Source organism: Leguminivora glycinivorella, chromosome 25 (genome assembly GCF_023078275.1).
Source record: "Leguminivora glycinivorella isolate SPB_JAAS2020 chromosome 25, LegGlyc_1.1, whole genome shotgun sequence".
Classification (NCBI taxonomy): Eukaryota; Metazoa; Arthropoda; class Insecta; order Lepidoptera; family Tortricidae; genus Leguminivora; species Leguminivora glycinivorella.
Window position 1 is genome coordinate 6,223,066 of NC_062995.1, and position 25,853 is coordinate 6,248,918.

At 39.3% G+C, this 25,853-nt stretch overlaps 1 protein-coding gene across 1 annotated transcript in view; it reads left to right on the forward strand.

The window, feature by feature from the left end:
* LOC125239564 (monocarboxylate transporter 12-like) overlaps positions 1–25,853 on the forward strand; it is a 70,834-nt gene that overhangs the window by 30,409 nt on the left and 14,572 nt on the right. Inside the window, exons 6-14 of the mRNA XM_048147194.1 lie at positions 342–485; positions 2,191–2,257; positions 4,102–4,217; positions 5,482–5,607; positions 7,052–7,188; positions 8,390–8,465; positions 10,288–10,408; positions 12,949–13,077; positions 14,866–15,008. Coding sequence (XP_048003151.1) covers positions 342–485; positions 2,191–2,257; positions 4,102–4,217; positions 5,482–5,607; positions 7,052–7,188; positions 8,390–8,465; positions 10,288–10,408; positions 12,949–13,077; positions 14,866–15,008 — 1,059 coding nt within the window. The remainder of the gene's footprint in view (positions 1–341; positions 486–2,190; positions 2,258–4,101; positions 4,218–5,481; positions 5,608–7,051; positions 7,189–8,389; positions 8,466–10,287; positions 10,409–12,948; positions 13,078–14,865; positions 15,009–25,853) is intronic.

The following is a 25,853-nucleotide window of genomic DNA, read 5'->3' on the forward strand; positions in this document are numbered from 1 at the left end:
ACAGTTAAGTTCGCTATAATCTGAACATGGGTATCGCCATTTGGAAAATATTAAAAAACTTCAAATAAACACTATGATTAATTTTGAATGATTCACGGTTATTTTCATTAGACTTATATTGACCGGGATATACTTAGACCGTGATTAGCTTTTTGATTTTTGTCGAGCTTCCGATATTTCGACGCAGTTGCATGCATCATGATCACGGAAAACCGCCGATGTTTTCCGTGATCATGATGCATGCAACTGCGTCGAAATATCGGGAGCTCGACAAAAATCAAAAAGGTAATCACGGTCTATATCCCGGTCAATATACTAGTTATGATTAATTTTTCTTCCAGCTCCCCTGTCATCGGCTCTTTGCGAGAAGTACTCCTGTCGCCTGGTGGTCTTCATCGGAGGCCTGTTCTGTGGTACCGGTCTAGCGTTATCCTACTTCAGCACAGGCCTTCTGCATCTGCTGTTCAGCTTCGGAGTACTAACTGGTAAGAGACTACTAGTCTACCTTGAATAGGCTACTAGACTCATATCGAATTTGGCACAGTAAATGATTCACTCTAAAAAATTAAGACCAACTAAGAGCAGTTTTCTCTTAGTTGACGTTAAGTTAATCACTACAATTACGATCTTATATAATTCAAATAAAGCTGATTACTAAAAACAACAAGGGAATGTATGATTGAACTAATTACTTAGGTGTTTTGTTATTCCTAACCATTGTACACCTTGAATCAATTATTAACTTGTTAGCCATAACTATGTAACATAGGTTGATTCAATCCTTAGTTGAACTTACTAAGGTAATTTAGTTAGCATAATTATTTTTCATGGAATTATTGAACAAGATCTTAATCGATTCAGTTACGTTGCAAAAGTAAGAGCAATCAAAATTACCTTATTTGATTTGTCTAAGATCTTATCAGGCTCGTATGGAATCAAGATGCTTGACTACGACTATCAAAATATTGATAGGAGCAACCAATTTTAGAGTGTTGTCTCAAGTCGGATTTTGGGTATTAAAAGTGTATGATGACTACGTATTTTCGACTAAAAATATGTGTAATGTTTTTATTTATTTTGGCCACCGAAAACGCTGTCAGCGATATTAGTGACGTCATCGAATTCGAACCTTACTGCATGTCAAAACAATGATTGACATATTGAACTTTATGCCTTCATACTTAAAAAGTCAGAAAATGTTGTTTTCGAATATAATGGCCTGATGCATAGACAATCTATAGATTAACATGAGTAACATGACTGTGTTGTTTTTGCCTCATTACGTAAAAGTATACCTACTTTACAAATATTTTTTGCTGTTTTTAAGTCATAAATAAATATGGTAATATCTTATTTTGGTTGATTAGACAGTACTTAATCATATAAAACAGACTTTTAAAAAGGGTCAAGTAGCCTATAGTAGGTACTCCTCCACCATACACCATCGGAACTGTAACCACTAAATTCATTCGTTTGCTAAGTTTGCCTTGGTCATCATCCTCCTTGCGTTATCCCGGCATTTTCCACGGCTCATGGGAGCCTGGGGTCCGCTTTGACAACTAATCCCAAGATAGTCAAGATACTAGATAGGCACTAGTTTTACGAAAGCGACTGCCATCTGACCATCTGATTGACGACCGGTCTGGCTCAGTCGGTAGTGACCCTGCCTGCTGAGCCGCGGTCCTGGGTTCGAATCCCAGAAAGGGCATCTATTTATGTGATGAGCACAGATATTTGTTCCTGAGTCATGGATGTTTTCTATGTATATAAGTATGTATTTATCTATTTAAGTATGTATATCGTCGCTTGGCACCCATAGTACAAGCTTTGCTTAGTTTGGGGCTAAGTTGATCTGTGTAAGGTGTCCCCAATATTTATTTACTTATTATTATTATCTGACCTTTCAACCCGAAGGGTAACTACTGTAACTAGGCCTTATTGGAATTAGCCCGGTTTCCTCACGATGTTTTCCTTCAAAAGCGACTGGCAAATATCAAATGACATTTCGCACATTTAAATTCCGAAAACTCATTGGTACGAGCCGGGGTTCGAACCCGCGACCTCTGGATTTAAGTCGCACGCTCTTACCGCTAGGCCACCAGCGCTTCCAAGCCGCTTGGCCAAGTTTGCCTTGGTCCATAAAAATATTAATGTTTTATCTCTGACTCTTTTAAACTCTTATTTTTTCAGGAATTGGCGGCGGCCTTTCCACTACGCCGGGAATCGTCATTGTTTCACAATATTTCGACAAGCACAGGTAATCAACAATGAATATATTACTAACAGGTAATCAACAATGAATATATTACTAACAGGTAATCAACAATGAATATATTACTAACTTTTGCCCGCGGCTTCGCTCGCGTTAGAAAGAGACAAAAAGTAGCCTATGGCACTCTCCGTCCCTTCAACTATCTCCACTTAAAAAATCACGTCAATGCGTCTTTCCGTTTTGCCGTGAAAGACGGACAAACAAACAGACACACACACTTTCCCATTAGTATGGATACCCTCATAGACCAGCATGTATTGAAATCAAACAGAGCCGATTGTAAGTGATTCGGATTAAAAATGCCATTTTACGGCAAAGAGGAATAGTACATTACATCAGAGGCCGGGAAAATGAGGATTTCCGGCCAAGTGGGTATATAGCCGGATAGGGATACGAGGCCGGGAATCCGTTTTCACGCCGAGGCATGTATAGTGCTTTTCTCAAACATACAATGAAATAAAAAAAAATGCTCTAAAGGACAATATTTTATAAAAAAAAGTTACTTTGCAGGCCTAGGCCTGAAAAATAATATGAAATCCCTTTACAGTCCTCTCGAGTTGTTGCGCCCAAAAAGCGATACTTCCCAGCCCATTTTAAGGAACGTAAAGACAATATTTCATTGCATGTTTGAGAAAAAATAATTTACCTGTTAGACTGTTACTTTTTAAACTAGCCTGGAATTCACGTACTCGTATTTAAGTAGGCACCTACTCCAATGTCACTGAGTCACCAGAAACGTCAAACCTTTAAAGCCTCCTGCATTGATCTAAAATACCCTAGTAGGGTAATACCGTAGACCAAATCATCACTTACCATCAGGTGTGATCGTGGTCAAACGTCTACCTATTCATACTAAAAAAAAAAGATGGTAACCTGCAATGGTTTTCTGCGCCATGTATGTAACTACGAGTAAGTGTTATCGCCATGACTGGCAACACTGTCCAGGACAGCCAACCTCCGGTCACCCCGCTGATCCAATGAGCAGTGGCCAGAGCCTCGACCTGCCGGACCAATAGGAATGAAGACTGAAGCGCCATAGTTTCCCCTTCGCGTCACTATAAAAGCAAGGTGCACGGCACCAGCGTCCTTTTTTTCTAACCGAACTTATCTCTCCCGCTACGTGTCCTAGACTAGAACCAGGGGCGGCTCACTCCGCGATTCTATCGCCGCGCTACAAGTACATGCTGGCGGCCGCGAGTTCGCGGCCTAATCAGGGGTGGCGCGCGTTCTCACGGAACGCACGTACGCACTTTCTATTGTTACTTTACGTCGCGAGTCTTTTTTTTTTAAGGTTCATATGCGATGTCCGCGTGTGGAATGGCTAATAATGCTTTAAAGTTAAATAGACATCATGAATAAAATAGGACAATCTAACACAGATCTACTATTGATTAAGTCCCACGGAAAAGTTCAATAAGGCTTGTAATTTTGGGACTTAAACAAATATATATAAATAGCATATATACTTAGAAAGTACCCAAAACTTGAATATAATCTGAGTATTAATTCGTTTTAATCCATAGGCAACCCTATCGTCCGACGCTGCGCACGTGCGGCTCGTTTCTTTGTTAGAATTTTGTAGGCATTTAAAAAGGCGGCATTTCGTGAACATCAAAGCAGTGGGCCTTCTGTACTTGTACTATTATATATTCTGTGCTAGAACCACCTATTCAACCTATTGTATTTAAAATCGATTAAAAATGGTAAATATTTCTTAGACTGTTTTATTTAATGTTTGGGTTCCGGCTCAAACACTAAGTATTATCTGTGATTTATAACTGATCTTACATTGCCAATTGACTTAACTGGAAACTTTTGTCCCTTTCCAGAGCACTAGCCAACGGTATATGCGTGAGCGGAACAGCTGCTGGCAGCTTCGTGTTTCCCATGCTTATAGAGAAGCTGGTCGGCATGTATGGACTGCATGGGACTGTGCTGCTTTTAGGTGAGTTCGATAACTTGGAAACAAGGAGCTAAAGTTTAACCCGACCATAAATTAAATATAAAAAGATCATACCATCCCATTAATTAAAATGCGACCGCCTACGGACGCGCTTACACTCCACCACACAAAGATGGCGCCACAAAAAAAAAGTCTTGTAGCTTTCGATTATATTTGTAGATGGCGTTGAGTGTCACTTTTGACATAGATTTACGGCTCAGAATTGACACTTAATGCTAATCTACAAATAATCGGTGGCAACAAGGCATTTTTTTGTGGCGCCATCTATGTGTGGTGTAAGCGCGTTCGTAGGCGGTCGCATTTTAATGTATGGAATGGTATGATCTTGTTATATTTAATTTATGGTGAGTTCGAAAACTTGGAAACAAGGAGTTAAAATTTAATCGGACTTATCCCAATAGCAATAATAGTTTGGCCTCTGGGTTGTAAACATTTCATAACAATAGTGTCTTTGTACTAATACCCCGTATTAACCAAAGTAGTTGCCCTCAGGCTCTTATAATTCATATTTTTTTATTCGCATTTAAAAAGTGTTAACATGCATAAATTGTGTGTCCCAACTTTTTAGCTGTGTTTTGGCAGCATACAAATTATACAATAAACTAAAAATACATTAAAAATTAACTTATAATTAAACTAAGGTATACAATATGTATCTAGGCGGAGTCGAAGGAGGAGTTGCCATAATTATAAGGAAACCAGAAATCTCATTACTTCATTGATCAAATTTTATTGAAGATTTCCACTTAGGTACTAACAACAGTAATTACAATTTCTTAAGCAAAGAACAAGTGCGTCAGGCCGAAGCCACAGGGTATCTGTCCTCTTTTACCTGAGTACGGAACTTTTATAACCTCAGGTAAACAAGTCTGCTGGAGGGGCGGTGGTAGTGGTAATGAGCTGATGAGGCGATGGTGGCGTGATGCTCGGCCTGGCGCACCCGTTTACAACCGTACGCTGACGTTGCGCCGTCATGTACAATATTTGCAGCATATATTACTTTGTTGATATTTCCCCATTACTGTCCACAAATCTGTTCTTTAATAGAGTAAAACAGCTTTGCCATTAGCCATTTAAATAGTACATTTTTTTTTTCATCATGACCCGTGATAACGCAAGAATGAAGAAGACTCATATCTAAGGACATTGTAACCACAACACAAGCCTTCATGAGCTTACCGCGGGACTCAGTCAATCTGTATAAGAATGTCTTATAATATTTCTTTATTGTATTTGATTTGTACAGGAGGTGGGATGCTACACGTCTGCGTATCAGCGACTTTATACCGTGATCCGCCCTGCGTGAGAGAAAGGGCCACTCCTACCACTACCACAACGGAAAACACTACGCTACTCACCGATATACAGGAAGGTTAGTTGTTATAAACTGAAATAGAAACCATACACTAAAAAAAAAAGGGATCAAGCCCACTGGTGGCGAAGCCGGGAATCGAACCCGGGTCTCCAGCTAACGCGGCTGACGTGTTCGACCGCTACACCACCTCGACCGCCGAGGTACCCGTCGAAATTTCTCTAGTGTATGTTATCTCTGAAGGCTAGGCGCCTTTGACCAACTCTAAGGGCGAGCAATTTGTGCTTGCACCTCCTATATGAATCCTTTTGCCTGATTACGATATAGCGAGAGAGATGGTGCTGCCATCTATCGATGTAGGGAACAAATCAATTAGTTTTTTTTTTTGTTTTTTTTAAGTAGTGACACTACTATATATAAATTATAAACTGTAATAGATACCATACACTAAAGAAAAAGCGATCAAGCCCACTGGTGGCGAAGCCGGGAAGGTTAGTTGTTGATAAAATGTTCATACTAGGCTTGTGTAGTGCATGTACTAATAGTACAAAAGACACGATTCCCTGCACTGTACTAGACCGAACTACTCCCAAATGATTCTGCTCTCTAATACATTTAGTACACTCACACACGCGCAACAGAATGGCAGCGAAGAGCCGAGAAGTGACAATGACAGCAAAGCGATCCGTGTGATCCGACCGCAACCGAAATATAACCGACTGACTCGGACCGAGAGCGCGCGAAAACGGCCGATCAGCTCTCGGCTAGTACGAGCGAGCGTTCCTGTACGCCTTAAACAATGGATACTATAGACTAGACAGCCAAATAATAATACCACTACCGAACGAAATGGTCACATACAAATTATAATAAGAGTGACAGAGAGCAAAATGTTATTTTTTGTCTTTGTCATAGTTTCAATTTTCCGCCGTTGCCACAAACGAGTTTGTGGCAAACAATAAGGACGTGTGTGTCAAGCTTATTATCCGCCCAAATTACGTAGGTTGTTTATGGTAAACTGTCAGCCATTTTTAAAGTGATTCTTAAATTCGCTCCATTATTCTATATCTGTCCCTTACGGGTGTACGCTTGCGTCAAGTCTATAGTATCCTTCGTCTGAGCTGTACGCCATATGTACAATTTGTCTCTCGCTCTCTCAGTGTACTACTGTACTAAATGTCCTGAAAGAACGAACTAGTACACTGCGGAGATCGTACTAGTTGGGATCGAACTTTTCAGCGAACGAGCAGGCACAACTGTAGTTCATACCTTGGAACCTGTATTTTCTCCAGGCGTCGACGGAGGAAAGCAAAAAGTAAAAAAAAAGAAGCCCTCATAGTAAAAATTAAAAAAAAATTGAATGCAATTTTACTGTTTTAAAAATAAAATGAAGTCTTCTTTCAGTAAAGTATACTATCTATGGTATTTAAGGGCTTGCCTCCATGTGGCATCGCCATTCGCCATGGGACGGTCTGTATTGTACCTGCATCTGTGTTTATTGCAGGTAAAACGGAACCCAAGGATAACCGCCTCCAAGCCTTATTCCAACCTGATGCGGAAAATCATAAGAATGCGCTGCTCACGGAAGAAGCGAAACGGAACGACCTTCTGGCTGAGATTATGCATCCCAGGCTTATCGAGGTAAGGGGACGTGGGGTAGTCAACAAATTGGATCCCTAGGCCACTTTACAACCATGTCAAAATGACAAGAAATAAGAGATTACTTACAATCTGATTTATAACGTCACTATGACATAGTTCTACAGTGGCCTAGGGTTCCAATTGGTTGACTGTACATGTGTACATCTTTACCAAGTCAAGTATCTAAAGGCGAAGGCTGAAGGCTGAGCTCCGTATAGGGCCGAAGGCCCGGAGCGTGCATGAAGTCGTAGCTCAAAATCCCGTGGTCCTACGCGAAAATGGCCTAAGGAGACCTTGCCTCGATTTCAAATTGATGAGAAATGGCATTTACAGATTTTGGAAAAAACATAGAGGTTGCGTGTAAAAGGGCATTTTTGACAAAAAATTTTTTGACGCCAATCTAACGCATTCCTATCCAGGATCGAAGCTTGTATGGGACCATAAAAAAAATTCCGGCTGGAAAAGTCGCAAATCGAGAAAAACTTTTCCCATACAATTTGTATAGAACAAAGTGATACATGTCATGTTTTGAAGATTATAGGGAATAACCTACCACAAAATTAAAATTTTGAAAAAACCCCCGACCGCGACACAGTGGTCCGATTTTCATGAAACATGGCTAAGAACACTCCCGACTAACACAGCTTTAAAAAAAAACTAGATCAAAATCGGTTCATCCGTTCGAGAGCTACGATGCCACAGACAGACACACACACAGACAGACAGACAAACAGACAGACATACACACAGACAGACACGCCAAACTTATAACACCCCGTCGTTTTTGCGTCGGGGGTTAAAAATTGACAAAATACAAAATCATTTATTCAGCAAATAGGCCACGGGGTCAATTTTACATGTCAACATTGCAAAGTATTCATTAGAATTTAACAAATTAAATTAATAGAAATATTAACAATTAAAAATATTTAAAAATATATTTTAAGCGGGTTACTCACGTATTAAGTCGATATAGAGTTCGACATGTTTCGGTTCAATTTCGAGAACCTTTCTCAAGAGTAGCGACCCCGCCTTTACATGTCGAGAGCGCGAACGCTATATAGACTTAATGCGTGAGTAACCCGCTTAAAATATTTTTAAATATGTATGAGTCTCACGGGAGTTTTATAATTAAAAATATTAATCATAAGCAACAATCAAGACAATCGACACACTGTCATTGCATTCCTTTCATTTTCAGGTGACACGTCAAAACCATGCTCTACAAATGTCCGATTCTGAAGACTCCGAGGGGATGGATGTGCTAGGCGTGGTCGGTAAGTTTCATTTATAGGAAACTGTGTGTCTGTTTGGTTGTCCGTCTTTCACGGCAAAACGGAGCGACGATGTGACGTGAAAAGCTAGTCTGTTCATTAAGACTTTGCTGTTGTCTTTAATGGCTTTAATAGTTATTTGTTTTACAAGGGGGCAAAGTTGTTGTTTAACCGCACGTGCCAATATTGATACCCGAGCAAGCGAAAGATTCCAATACTGAACCGCGAGCGTAGCGAGTGGTTCAAAAAGTGGAATCTTAAGCGTTGCGAGGGTTTCAAGGCACGAAGGTTAAACAAACTTTGCCACCTAGTGAAACACAATTTTTTTTACCACACCAACACGAACAAAATACTGACTATGAAACATCAAACTAATCAAATGTATCAATCTATTCAATATTTATGATTCAAAAACATCATTTACAAGTAAATTATACCAGCCAGTTCAAAACATCCAGTTAAAATTTGTATGAAATTACTTTGCTCTCTTGTGGATAAAATGCAATTTTGCTATCTGTTTTCGAATAGCAAAGTAAGCCTTTACCAGTTGGTGTGGTGAAAAGTATAAATTGACATCAAAGCTTTGCTTCTAGCCGACCTGACCTTTCATATGGGCTCAAGTCTCAGAAAGTTCAACCCTATTAATCTATTTTTGAAGTGAGATTTCTAATACGACTTCCAACTGACAACGTTAAACGTTTAACGATCAAAGCCAACTCGAATTTTGAAATATTTTCATTTCCATATTACGAAGTTTCACTTCTTCCGAGCGGAGGGACTCCTCGAATATTTTTTTTTATCTTATACTAGCTTTTTCCTAAGACTTCGCACTCGTACTAATCTAATCTTGTTTTCCCATACAAACTTTGGACCCCCATTTCACCCCCTTAGGAGGTGATTTTTGAAAAATCCTTTCTTAGTGCTCCTCTACACCTTTATAAGGAACCTACGGGATAAATTTGGAATCTCTAGGACCAGCGGTATCGGCTGTGCGTTGATATGTCAAACAGTCAGTTTTTTCTTTTATAGATTTTAAATGACGACCGGTCTGGCTCAGTCGGTAGTACAGTCAAGTGTAAAAATATGGGTGCGTACAATTTATCAAAAATATGTCCCATAGCACTTTGTGTCGGCGGAATAAGGTCTCGGTACATATTTTTGAGCGGATAAAATCGATACGTATTTTTGCACTTGACTGTACCCTGCCTGCTAAGCCGCGGTCCTGGGTTCGAATCCCGATAACCTCCTGGATCCCTGGCAAATTTCTGTGCTTTTGAATTTAGAACTTTCTTTTATTCCTGTAAAAGTTCAAACCTTATATACTCAAACGAGGGCACCTGGACTCAGGAGGGTAAGGGCATTTATTTGTGTGATGAACACAGATATTTGTTCCCGAGTAATGATGTTTTCTATGTATATAAGTATGTATTTATCTATTTAAGTAAGTATATCGTCGCCTAGCACCCATAGTACAAGCTTTGCTTAGTTTGGGGCTAAGTTGATCTGTGTAAGGTGTCCCCAATATTTATTTTATTTAAACATGTAAGAATATTTTTGAGAAAAATGGATAGTAAGTAGGTTTGGGCTCGGCACACTCATTGATCACTGCTCAGGTAGGAATATGATACTCATACTCATACTCATTTATTTATAATATTGTTACATATTACACGTCATAATTGATTTAGGTACATAATTATTATATGGTATATTAAAATTAAAATTATTATATTAGTGTTCGTAGTTTGATATTTTTAAATTACATTAAGGACCATTGAGCATTATATAATATAGAATTGATTAAAAATAAGACTGTGTATTTCAGGACTGCCACGAGAAGTGGCGCGTCTTCGCTTACGGCCCACTCGCTCGTCCTCCATCTTGCATTCGGTTGAGGACCTGTCCACCGACAGTACTTGCGTATACAAGCGACGAAAGCTCAGCAGGTAACTTGCTTTATACCTTGGCTATATTTTCAACTAAAGACATATCTTCACTACTTTGAAAAAATCTCGTATCTCACGCTGCTCCTCAAAGTTAAAACGCAGTAAGTCTATATGTATTCCATACATACTTACTACAATTTTCTTTTCATTGACAGACGAAGATACAAGTTTTTTTAAAGTAGTGACGACATGTAACTCCGTATAGACCGATAAAGTCTAAGAAAAAAATGTACCTCAAAGCCCTAGAGAAAAGTACGGTGGCCTAGATGGCGTTACACCTTTGGGGAATGCTCGGCTAGATGGCGCTAATATTAATATTTGACATTTTAACACATATCATGGGCCATAATATTAGTTTATATTAGTTTTTTTTATAATTATATTTCTGTTTTTTTTTGTGGTATTTGATGTCTAATTGAATCTGTTTTTGAATTTAAATTTATTGCTTAGGTATTTATTATATTTCAATACTGTGTTTTGTAAATAGTTTAGTTTTACAATATTTTTAACAGTTGTATATTAGAATTGACATTTAGCATGTAAACGACTTGGTGATATTACTGTAAGTTTATTATGTGATTGAATAAATGAAATGAAATAAGAGCCAAATTGTCAAAACTGAGGTTCAAAAGTTTTAAGCTTGTGTCGAGAGATGACAGTCTATGCACTGTGATTCCACATTTTACTTTGACAGTAACTCTCTATAATACTCGATCCTCTTTGCCTGAATGAACAAATTCTAATGTTCCTTTGGGAATATAGTGTAACTAGTTAGCTTCATATCCTATCGAATGCGCCATTTTTTTTAAATATACATCCTGTTTTTATTGAATTCCGTTAACTTTAAGGGTAGGTTCTTTAGATCAAATACAATTAACTTCTCTAAGAAACTAGCGTCTTAACTCTTACGGTTATCGAGTTATTAAAAAAACAAAGATAATTACTGAACACGTGTGTGACAGCCTTTACCAACTTCTAATGTTACTTGTTTTGACATGTGCCGTCAACCACTTGACACTAACTTGAATGTTATTTTTAAGGGTTTCTCACACTAATAAATTCATTTGTTATGTATGAAAATGACGAAAAATGTTTTATTGCGAATTTAACTAAAACTGATATCTGTTAATGAACTTAGCTACGTGTCGAATTTAACGGAAAACAAAAAAACGGTGTATATTTTAGGAACAAGTACTGCTTTGCTGCGTGTGGTGACTTGTTGAGAATTTCACTACCCCCTTTCTTCCCGTGGGTGTCGTAGAAGGCGACTGTGGGATATGGGTTAAAGTGTGGCGTAGGCGAGAGGCTGGCAACCTGTCACTGCAATGTCACACTTTCATTTTATATCGACCCCTTATTGCCAAGAGTGGCACTGAAACTTGAGTAGTTTCAGTGTGAGATGTGCTCTGGCTACCCCTTCATGGGATACAGGCGTGATTGTATGTATGTATGTATGTATGTACTGCTTTAAGGGCCGGTCAGACGAAGAAAATTTATGAAACTGTCTCAGAGCCAACACACACAGGTTGCAATTCAACTGCGATTTGTATAGAAACTGCAAGCGCACGCTGCAGTTCTGGCGGAAGTTGCAATTGGGTTACAGTTCGTCTTTATCAGTCCTATGATAGACAAATAAATTCTGATTATTATTTGAACTTTAAGTTCCGACGACCAGTCTGGCCTAGCGCGTAGTGTCCCTGCCTGCTACGCCGCGATCCCGGGTTCGAATCCCGGTAAGGGCATTTATTTGTGTGATGAGCACAGATATTTGTTCCTGAGTCATGGATGTTTTCTATGTATATAAGTATTTGTATATTATATATATCGTTGTCTGAGTACCCACAATACAAGCCTTCTTGAGCTTACCGTGGGCCTCAGTCAATCTGTGTAAGAATGTCGTATAATATTTATTTATTTATTTTTATTTATATCCAACCGACTGCGCCAAGTATTTGTTTTTATACGTGTCACACAATAACAAGGTTTTCCCCGGGATGTCCCCTCGGGACATCACGGCGTCCATTATGTGGATAAGATAGAGGTTTCTCTAAATTCCCGAAACACTGATCAAAAAAAAAAACAATAACTAGAACCAGTTAGGTACTGGAACTCTGCTCTGTCATCACATGAAATAACAACACCCTACTGACAATGATCACATTTTTTTATACTACGTCGGTGGCAAACAGGCATGCGATCCGCCTGATGGAAAGCGGTCACCGTAACCTATGGACGCCTGCAACTCACGGAGTGTCACATGCGCGTTGTCAACCCATTAGAAACTTGTACACTCCCTTTTGCTGTGTTAAGTACGCAGGGCAGTACAACACCGCCATTCATTGGAAGTTTTGCTTTATGATTTTTTCTCTCTGTGTTTTCCTCTCAAATGTGATGAAAAATATTGTGTGTAACTCAGGAGGTAAGGTTTTTGTAAGCTCGTGTCTATAACTGTCTCCAGCCTGCGGCTGTCGCGAGTTATTAACACTTGTTAACAAAATCCCGCTTACTTCCCTTGCACAGTATACTATAATTTTTTCTAGATCTCTCTACATCAAGCCCCCGGTGCCCCGCCTGATCCCTAAACTCCCGGAGCCAATCATCATCAAGTCAGATCCTGAGGAACAGAAGGTCGTCGTCAAGAAGAAGACGTGTGTTGAAAAGATATCCAGGTACTTACTTCATTTTATTCTACATATAACTATACTGAAACTGACTTTGTCAGAATAAAGATACAAGTGCGTAAAAAAGGAAGTTCTAGGCTTGTGTCGTTCACGAACTATGAACTGTTAGGAATAAAATCCCATCAATGACCGAAATGAACTGAATCTTTCCGTGCTCTGAGAATCGATCTGTGCTCATTTAGTTCAGTATAGGATCGGCGAGCGCGAGCGGTTTGGATCGAGAACGAGCGTGTGACTGCACCGACCGAGAGCGAGAGCTACTTAGAACAGCTGCAAAAAACGTCATGTTTTCATATTAAACTTCGGTTACTTACAATATTTCGGCCCGGAATGTTAATATCTGTGGACTATTCTTATCATTTTGACACTATTCGGTCCCATTCGTTCTGATCTTTCCGACCGCAGTGGTCGCTGGTCTGGCTGAACTAAATGAGCAAAAGACCTAAAAGAGCGAACTAGGTCGTGGGAGCGATTGAACGAGATCGGAGCGCTCCGCTCCATGAACGAAACGGCACAAGCCTAGGAAGTTCGAAACGAGTGGCGACACATTAAAACACGACCGAAGGGAATAGATAATAACAACAAGACAGAAAGGAATGAAGTGCCACGAAATGGCCTCATCTCAGCGTGTTGCTGGTGACTTCCAGCGATGATCTTTCATTCTATTCTATAGGGAACTTGACTGTAGTTAAAATAAAATATTTTGTACCATGCACAAAAATAAAGCATCAGATAATTACATGAAAAACATGGACAGAAGTTATTTTTAAATCCAATTTCTATTTAATAAGTCAGGTAGAAATATATAAAGTTACTGAGTTGACCGTGACGTCACTCAATTCGATTTCATATAAATTCCATATTAGAAAGTCGTTTAAATTCTTTGTGACAGTTCTTAAAAAGAAGGTGATTTGACTAGGAGGCACGTAGCCTATTTTTAACCGACTTCAAAAAAGGAGGAGGTTCTCAATTCGACTGAATGTTTTTTTTTTTTTTTTTGTATGTATGTTACTCGATATCTCCGAGAATCGTGGACCGATTTTCAAAATTTTTTTTTTATCGAACCGGTATAACCCCGAGATGGTCCCATTGGCACCAAGTCAGGGTCTGATGATGGGATCCTGGAGAAATCGAGGGAACTCTTCAAATGTTATAGGCACATGTAATGTTTTTAGTCTATTTTTCAAAGGTGCACCAGTATTTACGTCTGATGGTAATAATTTTATGTGGCTGAGCTGATGATGGAAGGTCATCTCCTCAATGGTTAGGAGTTAAAGGATAATTCTTTCACTACTGTACATGTATTCGGACTGATACATATAATATCACTAGGAACCACTAAAAATCAACAAATAAATAAACTTTTTAACAAAAAATAAAACCGCCTTCAAAAATAAGCGCGTTACAAAACACGGAGAAACTAAAAAGCCAAAAATAATAAACCTTTCAATTCAGATTTCTTATCGTATTGCAATAAGCTAAACATCCAAATTATAAACAAATCAATTATTTTTGGAGTCGGTACCAGCCTGTGTATGGTTGGGTGGGCAAACAGGCAATAGCAAGGCGACGAACAGGTCTGGTACCGACTACAAAAATAATTGATTTGTTTATAATTTGGATGTTTAGCTTATTGCAATACGATAAGAAATCTGAATTGAAAGGTTTATTATTTTTGGCTTTTTAGTTTCTCCGTGTTTTGTAACGCGCTTATTTTTGAAGGCGGTTTTATTTTTTGTTAATTGACAGGTAATAATTTGTGTTAAAATATTTCAGATACCTGGACGTGTCGCTGCTAAAGTCCTGGCGCTTCGGCCTCCTGTGTGCGTCAGTGGCTCTCATGTCATGTGGATCCCCTTATGCACTATACTACTTACCCGCCTACACTGTGTCTGCGGGACACAGCAAGTCTGCTGCCGGTAAGTTTTCTGGATGTAAAACTACATTTTAGCCATTTTATAGTATGTATAAGTATCATGATTCAATTTCATACTCTTTAGCGCATAAGTGCGTTTTCACATTATCCGATCCTATATCGGATGTGGGACTGATATCCCATATACTTACGCCGCCATCTTTGATTTTTTTTTCCTTTAAAATCTTTCCTACATCCGATATCGGATCGGATAGTGTGAAAACGCACTAATATGCACGAATTCTGTAGATAAAGAAGCCACCATATTAGCTCTTATGAGTGTATCCCTGGTAAAGTCCTGGGCTCCTGTCCTGTGTTGTGTGCATCAGTGGCTCTCATGTCATGTGGATCCCTTATGCACTATACTACTTACCCGCCTACACTGTGTCTGCGGGACTGTGTATTAGGTACGACTGTGTAACACAAAGAACACGAAAATATTAACAATATTCATTTCTGGGGCTAAAAGAAAGAAAAAAAATATATGGTACCATAGATTAATTAAATAAACAAAGATTGGTAACTCAGTACATCGTGTAGCGACCTACTTAACGCGAGTTATCGTCGCTGGTACCTCTTAGTTTTCGAGTTATTTACAGATGGCGCTGTTTTCAATGTTGAAAAGTGCCACCTAGTGAGATAATAATTAATTACATTGCCGAGTAACCACATCTGAATATGATTCAATATTTTGAGCCGGCGGCACCTCGTTTTTTGGCTTAGGGGTTAGAGTATCTGACTTGCATTTTTGAGATCTCAGGTTCGAGACCCAGCTCCGGTTTTTTTTTTAATGTGTTTAAAAAGAATTATGTTGTTGTTTTTCGCTTTTTTTATTTTTCTAGTTGAATATTAGAAAAATAAGTATGATGTGAAGTTGAATCATACAAAAGTAAGTATGAATTGTTCGCGCCTACTTGTTGTGTGTTTGAATCATAGAAAAGTAAGTATGAATTGTTCGCGCCTACTTGTTGTGTGTTTATAAAACCCATAGGCCCATAGGGAGGTACTTATCTACCTACTCTACTCTCCAATCACTTATGTGACGTTGTCTCTTTCCAAAGACCGATGTGCAAGTTTTATCGCCCTTTACTGTATTTTTATATAAATTTATCGGTACCCATAAGTATTAAAAATCTTTATTTAGGCATCTACAGCTATACAGTCAAGGAATTTGATTCCCTGCCCATTTAATAGAATCGTTGTTAGAAATACGTATCATCATCATCATTCCCTTGCCCTTTTCCCATTATTTGGGGTCGGCGCAGCAGATCATCTTCCTCCATGTTAGAAATACGTATATAGTATTTTATTTTATTCCATATATCTTTGGTTATACTTACCTAGTATTGAAATGTCAAATTACTTAGCACTGTTTTTGACATTTCAAATTAACTCGACCAAATTATGTAGGTTGCTTATAGGCGTATCGTCCGAAACTAAACTTAACACGTGTTTCTAATTTAGTAGCGTTGCTCATGTTTTATGCATCATCAAAGCAACGTCTTCATCTAGCTAGATCTTATGGTTTTTGTGTTTCCTCGGAAGAAATCATTTATATTGGTCCCTAGTATCACTGTACAAAGTGGCTTGCTTTTTGCATAAAGTGCAGCTTTTTTGACCACAATTTCGCCGTAAGCCTTATATCTCTTTTGGTTTTTGTTTCACTATTGATAGCTAGCCAAGGCGCGTAAAACTAAATCCAGTGATAATTTTGTCTGTGACAAGAAGTGAGAGGAATAGTTCCCGTCATAGTTATCATTGTTATCAACAAACAATATTTCTTTAATCTTCACAAAACATTAAACTATTTGTTATAAGGGCCCGCGCAGACGGGCGACAAAGTCACTCGACGACTTTTTTGTCTCTGTCGTAACTCCTTGCGACAATTTCAAAGGTGCGCACACGGGAACAACAGCGATGCAACCACAGACTACTATGAAGATACTACGGACGCAACTTTTTCTTTTTTCATGAAATTAAGAGCCTATCCAAAAAACATTTTTGGTACTTCAGAATAAGTGTTTAAAAGTTTTGATGAACTCGTTAGAATTTTACAACCCGGCATCGTTTTCCTCAATATTGTAGGACTATTCTTTTAAATTCTTGTCATATAAAGTCGGTCTTACCTCTACTTCTGAAGAATTGAAATTAAACGACAGGTATCAATGTCGACTTCAACAATCGGCATTTAAAATTATATTTTTTTTCTAATAATAACATACGTTTGCCCAGGCGGTTGAGTGATAACTGTCAAAATGACAACCGACCGGCGACTATTTTGTCACCGTGTGCGCACTTGCATTGAAACATATAGAGAATGAGACAGTTACGTCGCAGGCTTGTCGTCACTCGTCGAACCCGCAGACAAAAAGGTTGCGTTGCAACGTGTGCGCACTTTCATACTAGCCCATAGACCGATCTCCGCAGACAAAAAAGTTGAGTCGCCCGTCTGTGCGGGCCCTAACGCATACTTTGCAATTCGCAGGCAAAGACCTTTACAGGGGACAGCTCAATCACATTTTTTGCCATACGAAATTAAACCTTATTACTGAAACAGAAAGTCGATCGTATCAGACTAGCGAAAACGGTCCACATGAGAGGGCATTGTTTGGGCTGGTGTCCCTCTCGCACGTGTTGCCAGTGTTAATGAGGTTCCCATATTAGTAGTATTTTTATCTGTATATTACCTGACTTTATAACTTCTTATTTTATTTTAATGTTATATTCAAACTAGGGTTTCGATATATTTCAAAAAAATTGAAAATAATTATAATGTAATTATTTTGATGCCAGTAAATCAAAGATTTGTATAATTAAAAAATACTTTCAATTGGGTGTTAGTAGATTTAGTAGTAACTTTGAAAATTGACTGGTATCCCCAATTTATGACAGTGATGACGTCACTGAATAATGTTGACATTGTCAGCAAGTGCGAGAGGGACACCAGCCCAAACAATTACCTCTCATGTGGACACACTTTTTGACCTAACTAAACAATCTAGTTTAATAATTCTAAATCTATGTTCGCAGGAGATACCAACGCCTGGACAGGCAACACCGACCGGGTTAAACGTAAAATTCAATACTAAAAGACGTTCAAACATATAAGCCAATTTATAAGTTCATTAAAAATACAGTGATAAATCTTTAATAACTTAATCATAACAATAGTGAAGTGTCAACCAGTGACTTATTATATAAAATTAAAGACTTGGCTTAAAGGTCTCGTAACCAGGCCATAAAATTCAAAAAAAAAAAAAACGTCAAATTCAAGCTTCGTGCGTATATCATTTCAATAATGTGTTATAAATATTAAAAATGTAAAATATAAGGAATTACAGTGATGTATCGTATTTTAATTAAAATGAGAAAGTGTTATCATAAGTTTTCATGCAGCCTAAGAAGCCAAATATTGACGAAAAAACTACGCCAACCGTCAACGGAGTAGCGTTCAAGATTTACAATTATAATTAATTAGCGTTTTTTACAGATGAGTATAGCTTACTTAATATTTAAGTGTAGTTTTTCAGATTATTTGTCTAGAACTAGTAACTGTCATAGGTTATTTTTGTGTTTTCTGTTTGTAAACATTTGAAGTACATAATATTAGTATTTTAACTTCCATATTTACATTTTCTTTGTTAAACCAACTCGAAATAATAAAACCTTACTCACTGCTATCCCGTGTAACTTGCAACAAAGTGAATTACAAAGTTTGTTATATGAAATCTTGTTAACAAAATCAAGGCTGTGGTTTCATATTCTTGTATCTTAATCACATTATATCCTGTTATAAGCCCTAATTAATATATTTTAACAATACATTTAGGCTTCAATATCTCACATGATGAATAATGTTACAGAACAAACTACCAAGGTTACAACACACCGGGATGTGATGGTGGCTAGAATGAAACAAACACAAGCCTCAAAAATCAGCAATCAGCCAACCAAGATGTCAAGTAACACAAGCCTCAAAAATCAGCAATCAGCCAACCAAGATGTCAAGTATGAAGACCTGCAAGGACAACGGGATGACCTCTAGGCAGTCATTGATCGGTTCCAGCAATGCCAAGAGATACATGAGCAGGCATTACAACGCATCCGGGACCTCGAGCAGCAACTGCAGGAGTCGGATTCAAAATGGTATTGCAAGTATTGCTCCGGGAACTCCGCTCTGGCTGAAAACAATTTAAGTATATTTGCTGAATATAATATATTTGATTTAGATGTGGTTCATGACAGTGCATCATGCTCCCCAATGAAAGACCCTGTAGATTTAAAACAGTCTGTGCACATAGAGGGCGGCAGTGATCCCAGAGTGACGTTGAAAGGGTCAAATAAAATTAAAAAATATCTAAAGCTAAGCAAATTCAAAATACATCAAAATGTAACAGCTGCCTTAAGCGATGAGCTTCTAAACTGTCAATACCAACTTGACCTGACAGCACAGGAGTTGAACCATCGCTCCGATGAATTTCACAAATTAGAATTGAAACTAAAAGACCTGAATAATAGGTATGAACTGACAAGTAAAGCATTACACGAGTACATCTTTTGTGAATAACGTTCTAGATCCATCGAGCGTGTACCCTGTGTGCATGGACTCGCCTGCGCCCGCTTGTTCGAGCCGCGCCCGAGCCGGCTTACGGCCCAGCCACGACATTGGTCTAAGCGCGGCAGCGGCGAGCGGCAGCCATACGTGCGAATGAAAAGTCCCATCGCAGTGTCTCGCTTCAATGTATGGCCGCCGCTCGCCGCTGTCGCGCTTAGACCAATGTCGTGGCTGAGCCGTTAGCCCCGCTCCCACAAGCCCGCGCCCGTGCGCCGTCGCGCCGGCTCCGTCGCCGTCGAGCCTTCTGCAGCTGGCGCTGTCGCGGCTGGCCGCCGAGCCTTCTGCAGCTGGCGCTGTCGCGGCTGGCCGCCGAGCCTCCTGCAGCTGGCGCTGTCGCGGCTGACCGCCGAGCCTTCTGCAGCTGGCGCTGTCGTGGCTGATCGCCGAGCCTGAGCCTCGGCGGCCGGCCCCCCGCCGCCGCTCCGCCCCGCGGCGGCATTATATATATTTTTTTCTTTAGTTGAGACATCAAGAGTCTTTTAAAACTCAAGAGTTTTTTAAAGTTATTTTAGTTATTTTTTATTTGTATCAGTTCGTTTTTTTTTTCTTCATCATGTATATTTTTTTTATTTTTTTAGATATACCTTGACACTTAGAGACTCTATACAGTATCTCTAACATCTCTTATTAAGCATAGTAGCTTTGTACTTTGTATAATTTATTGAAATTAATTTCCATAGAGCAGTCTGTTAATATTTTCTTTATGAATACTTTTGCATGTGTATTTTGAAAAAAAGTGGCTGAGGCGTAGGGTTAAAGCCGGCGTAGCTTTATTTGACGTTCATATCATTGTAATATGCCTACTTGGAAATAGTGCATTACGATACAAGTGCGTAAAAATCGACACGAGTTACGAATTTCCTTTTCGCACGTGTATCGTACGACGTTTTTCAGTACAGATGGCCCTCCGAAGTTTAGACCTGACATATACTCGTAATGAACCACTTCTCGCACTAGTGCGTAAAAAAAAAACACCATCTGTACTGAAAATAAATATTTCAATGCATTTCAACACTTAGCATGATAATTAAGAAACTTTTCAAAGAATTTAATTAATAAAATTGACTTATAATATATTGTTTTATTCCACATTCATATACACGGTGTTTCCGGTATCACTCAAAACCTCAGACACCCCAACTGATTTTTATTTTTTTAAACTCATCTAGAGTATTCATCTTTTAATCTGATCGTTACTTTTTTTTTAATTGAATTTTTAATTTTCTGTACAGCTCTACTTGACTTTTAGCTCTACACTCAATGAAATAATTGCTAACTACCATCATAAACCATAAGACTATTTATTTGTGTACGTTACTGCAACGACATAAGGTTTACCAATAGACAGCTAAGATGTCACTGTAAAACACTTTGAAGCTTTGTCACAGTAAACTTCAAATTGGACAGGTAATCGCAGTAATCAAATAAACTCAATATTCAAAATGACAAGGTTGTAATTAGGTACGAGTTCAATTTGTTATGACTTATGATAAACATTAAGATTAAACTGACAAACAACGTCAAACTAGTAGCGGAAAAAATAATCGTCCAAGTAACCGGCCAGTATTAATACCCCTAAATACTGAAAAAAGGTAAACAACCTCTAGCAATGCGATATACACAATGTTGTATTACGAGTACAATAGAATGGGCACGTAAAAAATAACTAATAATACTAATTTAAATAAAAATATTACCCCCATCAAGATATAGCTCAATCGATTCTACTCTCGATTCTGAACAAAGTGTTTTCAGGTTTTTAGTGTTAAGTGAAACACGGTGTATTTAAAAAAATCTGTCGTGCTGATATATGTAGCTGTTTGTGGTAAAACATTTTTATAGTAATAAAAATAAAATAATCTGAAAGTAATACTTCCGTCTTAGTGCGTTTTCACATTATACGATCCGATATCGGATGCAGGACCGATATCCCATATATTTAAGCCGCCATTTTTGATTTTCGCCTTTGAAATCCTTCCTGACATCCGCACTTAGGGTTGTAATATTTTACGTAGCATATTTTGCCTATTCTGGGATGTACGTCCAAGATAATTTAGAATAATCGTTAAAACTTGTGCAAAAAAAAAAAACAAATACTAATGATAATGAATGTGCATATTGAGAGTCAAGAGTATTGTACGCCAAATTCTGGCAGATTGTGATGTTACAAAATACTAACCCTATCATCAATTCATCATTTATAAAGTCGCCGTCAATAGAATTTGTGAACAATGTAAACAAACCTTGTACGTTGTCAAAATGTCTTTAATTTTCATTCTAACTCATCAGATACTGGCTAAATCCAACCTTTGAAATAATAAAATTGTGCTAAAATATTGATATTTTGTATAATGGTTTGTTTACATTGTTGGCAATTTCTATTGACAGCGATTTTAACTACTCACATTCGAACAATAAATAAATTGAATTTAAAACTTATCTTCAATATGCCAACTTTGTTTAGCATGCAGTGTTGTGCATCTTGCATACGCGCCATCTACCGGATTATAATGTTTGCTATTAGTCATTGGTTGATACTTTCTTCAATAAAAAATTGCATTCTTGACATGCGTTTAATCGTAGTAAGTAATTAAATTACATGATTTTGGTTAAAATTAAGAAGGACGCAAGTACGTGCGAGCGCGTCAGTGTCGTATGCATTCTGGAGATGCAGCAATGGCCGTTGTCCTCTAAGAGGCGGGGAGGACATCCGAACAATCCCGAACATGCCCCCCGGCGTTGAAAGGGTTGACTTTCAACTCGTCGTCAGCTGTAGGCAACGGGCAGATGCGGTTGAAGCCACGGCGTATCACTCCTCTGGCGGTGTTGATATCCGCGACCCTGGCGATTCCGTCGCTCCCTGGATAAATCTCAGTGATGCGCCCCAGTCGCCATTTCATCGGCGGGAGTCCATCTTCTTTGATGAGGACTAATGATCCCTTTTTTAGTTGCTGGCCCTTTGAAGTGCGCCACTTGGTGCGTTGTTGAAGTTCGTTAATGTACTCTTTGTGCCACCTGGCCCAAAAGTGTTGGCGTAACTGCTCCAGCCGTTCAAAACGAGTGAGACGGGTTTGGTTCATGTCCACAAGCATAGGTGAAGGCAAAGCAGTCATCGGTCGTCCTACCAAAAAGTGCCCCGGAGTTAAAGGTCTCATGTCATGTGGGTCAGTTGATAGTGGGGATAAGGGACGCGAATTAAGTATGGCCTCAATTTGGACTAAAACGGTATAAAGGTCTTCAAAAACTAAGTGTGCGTTCCCTAACACCCGATGCAAATGGGCTTTTATACATTTTATATTGGCTTCCCATAAACCGGCCATATGAGCAGCGTAAGCAGGTATGAATTTGAAATCTATACGCTCATTAGACATTTCATCAGTTATGGAACTAGCATTATCATTGAGGAACTTATAAAGCTCATTTCGTGCTCCCACGAACTGAGTTCCGTTGTCGGAGTATAAGGTAGCAGGTTTAGATCGTCTAGCAATGAATCTACGCAGCGTAGCTAGAAAGGAGTCTTTGCATAAAGAACTGACGAGTTCAAGATGAACGCATTTGGTGGTGAAACAGATAAATATGACGATATACACCTTTTCTAACCTGCTTCCACGACCTCTCTTATTAAGTGCTAATACAGGACCAGCGTAATCCATTCCTGTAGTCTGGAATGGATAGCCAGGCTGAAGGCGCTGCTCAGGTAAATTGCCCATCATCGGACGGGCTGCTTGTGCGTTAAGACGAAAGCAACGCTGGCAATTGTGGACAATAGATCGAGCCAAATTACGGCCCCCGATAGGCCAAAATTCTTCATGAATTGAAGTCAGCAAATTTTGAGCTCCTGTGTGCATTAAACGTATATGTTCGAACCGAAATATCAGCTTCGTTAGAATATGTTTAGCTACGAGTAAGATAGGATGTTTCCTTTCGAATGTGAAATTACTGTTTTTAAGTCTACCACCTACTCTAAGTAGACCCTTTTCGTCAATAAATGGGCTCAAAGATAACAGTTTATTTTTTGGAGGTAATGCTTTACCCTTTACTAAAATGTCATACTCATCAAATGATTCCATTTGGGACAATTTTATCAATGAATCGAATGCAGATTGTTTTTCAGACAAGGAAAAAGTGCCTTTTACTTTAACTTTATTTTTGCAGTTGGCAATGAAACGTTGTACATATGCCATGATGTTTTTAAGTTTACGCAGGCTCGAGAAACGTGCAAACGGAAACAATTCGTTTTGTTTGACAGTGACTGACGTCACATTTGATCGCACTTCTGGCAATTCCGATTGGCCCTGATCAAAAGACTTATTAGGCCACGAATCTTCAGACTCTAGCAAGAATTTGGGTCCACTGAACCAAAAGTCTAACTTGTCACTTTGTGCAGCACTGACACCTCTACTCAATAAATCCGCAGGGTTGCATGCAGTGGGCACATGACGCCAGAAATGTGATTTGGTCATCTTTTGTATGTCGGCTACGCGATTCTTAACAAATGGCTTTAGTCTGTTGGGCGGCGTTTTGAGCCAGCCTAAGACCACAGCTGAGTCTGTCCACAGAAAACAACTGTCTACGTGTAGCCGCGTAGTTCGCAGAACCTTTTCCAAGAGCTTGGCAGCCACCAAAGAGCCGCAAAGTTCAAGACGCGGGATCGTTACTGCCTTTATTGGTGCAACGCGCGTTTTGGAACACAGAAGACGAACCCTTACGTTACCGAACGAATCTACAGACCTAACGTAAACGCAAGCGCCATAGGCATCTTTCGATGCATCGCAAAAAACGTGTAGTTGTATGTTGTTTGCGTTTTCGCACACCACGTGCCGTGGTATCTTGAGTTTCTGCAGGTGGCTTAAGTCGAGTACAAACTTAAGCCAGGACTTGACGATGTCTGAAGGTAACGGGCTATCCCAACTCACTTTGAGTAACCAGAGCTTCTGGAGAATGACTTTCCCGATAATAATGAAAATGCTTAATAGCCCAAGAGGGTCAAAAACTTGAGATATTGTGGATAGAATCACTCTCTTGGTGACATCTGGAGTGGGATCAGTCTTAATGTCGAATTGTAGAACATCGTCTGATGGAGACCAACTTAGGCCCAAAGTTTTCGATTGTTCGTGCTCGCTCAAATCGACAATGGTCGAACAAACGCTACTGCTGTCGGTAGCGTCGCTACATGTTGGAAGGTTCGATCGGAATTTTCTTAGATTAAAACAACCCGACGCCAGTTCCCTTGAAATCTGAGCACGAAGTTCTAAGAGACTCTCGGCAGTCTCTTGCCCCGTCAACAGATCGTCGACATAGCAGTCTTCACTAATGACCTTTCGCACCAGTTCATTGTCACATTCGTCCGCAATTTGCTTAAGGCAACGAACAGACAAGAACGGGGCTGAGGCTGTGCCATATGTGACTGTGTTTAAAGCATACGTCTGGAGGGGCTTAGAAGGATCGTCACGCCAAATTATTTGCTGCAGGTGACGTTGATTTTCATTGACGAGCACCTGTCTGTACATTTTTTCAATGTCACCTGCCATGACATAGCGGTGTTGCCGAAATCGTAGAAGTATAGAAAGCAAGTCACTTTGTATTGTGGGCCCGACCATCTGGATGTCGTTAAAGGACAAGCCGGAGCTGGTCGGCGCACTTGCATTAAAAACGACCCGAAGCTTCGTCGTGGTGCTCTGCTCACGCAACACGCCATGATGTGGCGTGAAATACGAATTGTCATGAGAATTATTTATGTCACTTAACGTCATGTGACCTAATGATAAATATTCCTTCATGAAATCAACATACATGTGCCTTAATGTAGGCTGGTTCGTCAGCCGGCGTTCTAGCGCTAAGAAACACGACTTGGCCCGTTCGAACGAATTGCCAAGTTCGGATTCATTGGCTTTCAGAGGAATTCCTACTGAGAATCTACCGTCTTCTTGGCGTGACATATTTTCTTTAAAGTGTTGTTCACACAACTCTTCCTCAGTAGAATATATTTGTCCCTTAACGGCTGGAACTTCCTCGATTTGCCAGAACTTAGAAAGCTGATCTTGAATTTCATCGAATTTCGTGAAATTGCACAAAATTGTGGCGGACGTTCGGCGTCCTGTAGGCCCAGAAACGATATAACCGAACACCGTTTCTATAAGAAGTGGGCAACCTTTGCCTAACTTGATTTTATCTCTACCTATCAGATCCCAAAATATATCGACGCCAAGTAAAATGTCGTAACTTGACAGATTA